Source organism: Coptis chinensis, chromosome 4 (assembly GCF_015680905.1).
Source record: "Coptis chinensis isolate HL-2020 chromosome 4, ASM1568090v1, whole genome shotgun sequence".
Taxonomy (NCBI): Eukaryota; Viridiplantae; Streptophyta; class Magnoliopsida; order Ranunculales; family Ranunculaceae; genus Coptis; species Coptis chinensis.
Genome location: NC_141459.1, coordinates 106312492 through 106316383, shown reverse-complemented (window position 1 = coordinate 106316383; position 3892 = coordinate 106312492). Strand labels below are relative to the sequence as shown.

Below are 3892 nucleotides of genomic sequence, written 5' to 3'. Positions count from 1 at the left end.
GGTAAATATATATACCTAAAAAAGTGTGGGGAGGAAAACATAAAGGACTTGTGTAGTATTATAGTTTGAAAAGATGAAAATAATTTCTTATAGTTTAAAGTTGAATACCCTCAGTTAGAGCATCATCAACGCAATTGTTAAATTGGCTGTGACACTTCCACAAGCAAAAATCGATACAAAATAAATGCAATTTTCATCATATGTTTCAAAGCATTTTTGTTTTTATTTCTATTTTTAATTACAAACGGTTAAAGTTTTCCTTCTCAAATTGGGGAACAAATAATTTTTTGACTTTGCGCCATCTTTAGACTTTATTTTATTAAAAAAATAATAAAAAAAATAAAGTAAAATAAAATTATGTCAGACGGGTCATCCCACAGTGGGATTGCTAAACTTTAACAGTCCGAACCGTTTCTATAAATTTGAGTAAAATGGTATCGATTTTTGACAAATAAATTTAGGGCAGCGCGTTGGAAGCCCAAATTGTAAAAACAATTGATAACTGTAATATTGGTAATCGATTATAACAGCGCATTGATGATGATCTTAAACCCATTATTCCCCATTAAACAATGTCTAATGCAATCACAATCAATTATATTAAGTCCTGTGAATGTTTCAAGGAGTATATTAAACTTCCAGGTTTCGGCTAGTAATAAGTTTGCAACTAAAGTTGCCACCAGAACTAGCATTTAGCAAGTTAAACACATGGTTTCCCCCCTAACCATATGGAAATCAATGCAGAATTGCACTTTTAAAGGAAAAAGTTTATGGGACGGCCAGATATATAGCCAGACTGTACTCAACTTTTCTCAGATAGACCTGCTTAACCTACCGTCCTACCCCCCAAGAAACATTAACTTGCAATTGTGTTTGTTTATAACCAAAATACTATATAATGGCACACAAACTCAGCATTCTGTGTCAGAGTTGAGTGTGTTGAAACACAGATAGTTCAACAGATTTCTGTGTTCAACACTGTTTACTCTGGACATTTGAAAACAGTATGGAGAACTCTTCGGCTTTTGTTGCTTCCATGGTAATAAGTGTAGTTATAGTGTTGGGCATTTTTGCTCCACAAGCAGAAGGGCGTGCATTTTTTGTATTTGGCGATTCACTTGTGGATAATGGCAACAACAACTATTTAGCAACAACTGCTCGTGCCGACGCTTATCCATATGGAATCGACTTTCCCACTCATCGTGCAACTGGCCGTTTCTCCAATGGACTCAACATCCCTGATATTATCAGTAAAACATCTCTCATTTTTCATGTGCTGCATTTCATATTTTGAGATTCTTTTGATTGGAGTACGTTTATAGTTTGTGTCTATAGTACGCAGACTGTAAAGTTTAAGGAAGTACTGTTCCATATTTGAGCAAAGGCCTAGTACTTTAGTAGTTTAGTACCCTCTTTTTTTTTTTTTTTTTTTCCAATTTCCAATTTCCTTTTTATATAATTTATGTGAAACTGCTCTATTACTTAAATTTAGAACTATGTTTGTAGAAAAAAAAAAAAGAACTATGTTTGTAGAAAAAAAATAAAATAAAATTAGAACTGTGTTATATATACTAACACATACCGTAATTATGTAAATCAGGCCTGTCGATTGGTGAAGTACCTACTTTGCCATACTTAAGCCCAGAGCTAAATGGACCGGCACTACTTGTTGGTGCTAACTTTGCCTCTGCTGGGGTCGGAGTCCTCAACGACACTGGAATCCAATTTGTAAGAAGCGTCACATTTCAAATTCTAACACCCACACCGTACCACTGAACCTTATCTAATAATACTAACCCGAAATAGAACTGTACTTTGTATATTTACATTATCAATACAACTTGCTCACTTAACGCCAAAAAAACCTATCTAATAATATGTCGGACGGGATGATACATTATTATGCAGGTAAACATAATCAGGATTGGCCAGCAAATGCAGTATTTCCAGCAGTATCAGCAAAGAGTGGGTGCACTCATTGGCACAGATCAGGCCAAAAGACTGGTGAACCAAGCACTTGTTCTCATCACACTTGGTGGAAATGATTTTGTTAACAACTACTACTTAGTCCCATTCTCTATAAGATCTCGCCAATTTGCTCTCCCAGATTACGTTCGCTATGTGATCTCCGAATATAAGAAAGTACTACTGGTAATAATTCAATTATTGGTGTTCTTTCTTCTAATTTTTTTCGCCATCATCTCTTTATCCTTGATATGCCATACTTAGAGGGTGCATCAGTGAATGGATAAGGACCAGTTGAGTTACAAATGCATGAAATGAATTGAAAATTTTGGAACTGAATTAAGCACTTTTAATACTATCTTCCAAATTCCATTTCCATGCCTAGTTTGCAAAATATTATTATGTATTATGACATCCTTTTGTGACCGTTACCATTTCTTTTAATGGTTTAAAATTTTTGAACTGCAGAGGCTTTACGATCTGGGAGCGCGTAGAGTTCTTGTGACTGGAACTGGACCCTTGGGTTGTGTTCCAGCAGAACTAGCCCAAAGGGGCATAAATGGTCAATGCTCTGTGGAGCTACAAAGAGCTGCAGGAATGTTCAACCCCCAACTAGTACAAATGATAAACCAAATCAACAGTCAAGTGGGATCAGGTACATTTGTTGCCGTCAATACCAATCAGATGGCCTTGAACTTCATCAGTAACCCCAGACCATTTGGTAAGTTGAGAAACACAGCAATTTCAATTTCATAATCTCAGGTTATAAACTTCTTATTGAATTCCACTTTCTATTATGATTCCTTGTCAGGCTTTGTCACATCCAAGGTAGCATGTTGTGGGCAAGGTCCTTATAATGGACTTGGAGTCTGCAATGCAGCTTCGAACCTATGTCCTAACAGAGATTTGTATGCATTTTGGGATCCATTCCATCCAACTGAGAAAGCAAACAGGGAGGTTGTTAGACAAATCTTGACTGGATCATCTGACTTAATGCATCCCATGAATCTCAGCACCATCATGGCCTTGGATTCAAAGATCTAATAAGCTTCGGGAAACTCTTCATTAAATTCCAATTACTACCAGTTTGTCAGTAAACTCATCTAATATCTGTCTTTGCTTCTCCTCGGTTTTCCTTTGTTTCAAACTTTGAAAGGAGAAAAAATGTGTCTTTTTTAGTATGTGCAAATTTCATCCACAATATGAAACAGTTGTGCCACAGCAATGAAAGGCTAAGTTACTAGCTAGGTCTACGAAAGGATACTAGCTACTTCATACTTTTATCTATTACTTTCATAAGTTGGTGTACATCTTCAAATCAGAAATAAGATTGTGTTCTGTGTACAGAAGTACTTCTAGCAAGTACTAGTATATTATAGCAAGTACTAGTACTTCTTAGCAATATTTAGGACTGTCAGTAGATCTGTTCAAACTTCGAACCATTTCTGTGCTGATACATTATCTATTAAGGCCAGTATCTAGTAGTTCATAACTAAAATGGATCGAGTTAGATTATTATTCGCCAATAGATGCCATCGCATACAATATTTACTCTTCTTTACACTTTTTAACTCTGTGCTGTCTTCATTTTTGAAGCAGATATGTGTGGTAATGATTTTCATGCTTTTCTCTAATGATTTTCATGATTTTCATTTTTGAAGCAGATATCAGACGAGTTAGGAAAATTTGTCGGTGTCTCTCGTCTCTGACAGAAGTACTTCACTTCGTCAGCCATAGAATTGGCAGTCCAAGGAACTCATTGTATATGTTAGCTTCTATGTGAATTCAATGCTAGTAAAAAAAAGCTGGTAGCTTGAAGAAACACAAATTACTTTCTAACACAAAACTAAAATAGAAAACTAAAGATATATAAAATCAAAAGATGAGATTAGTACTGAAACTAGAATTCAGACAGAGAGAACGTCTC

General features: G+C 35.5%; 1 protein-coding gene across 1 annotated transcript; it reads left to right on the top strand.

Moving 5' to 3' along the window:
* The first annotated feature begins 940 nt into the window (after positions 1–940).
* LOC147506685 (GDSL esterase/lipase At5g33370-like) lies at positions 941–3314 on the top strand. The gene is made up of 5 exons (XM_086604277.1): positions 941–1250; positions 1601–1728; positions 1909–2151; positions 2434–2686; positions 2777–3314. The coding sequence occupies exons 1-5, from the start codon at positions 1007–1009 to the stop codon at positions 3007–3009; spliced, it is 1101 nt and encodes a 366-aa protein (XP_086460403.1). The 5' UTR covers positions 941–1006; the 3' UTR covers positions 3010–3314.
* The last annotated feature ends 578 nt before the right edge of the window (positions 3315–3892 follow it).

Bases quoted from the DNA above. Each gene is read 5' to 3' on its own strand.
- LOC147506685 (XM_086604277.1), top strand. From the start codon at position 1,007: ATGGAGAACTCTTCGGCTTTTGTTGCTTCCATGGTAATAAGTGTAGTT. The intron at 1,729-1,908 runs GTAAGAAGCGTC...ATTATTATGCAG, and splicing joins ACGACACTGGAATCCAATTT to GTAAACATAATCAGGATTGG. The intron at 2,687-2,776 runs GTAAGTTGAGAA...ATTCCTTGTCAG, and splicing joins CAGTAACCCCAGACCATTTG to GCTTTGTCACATCCAAGGTA.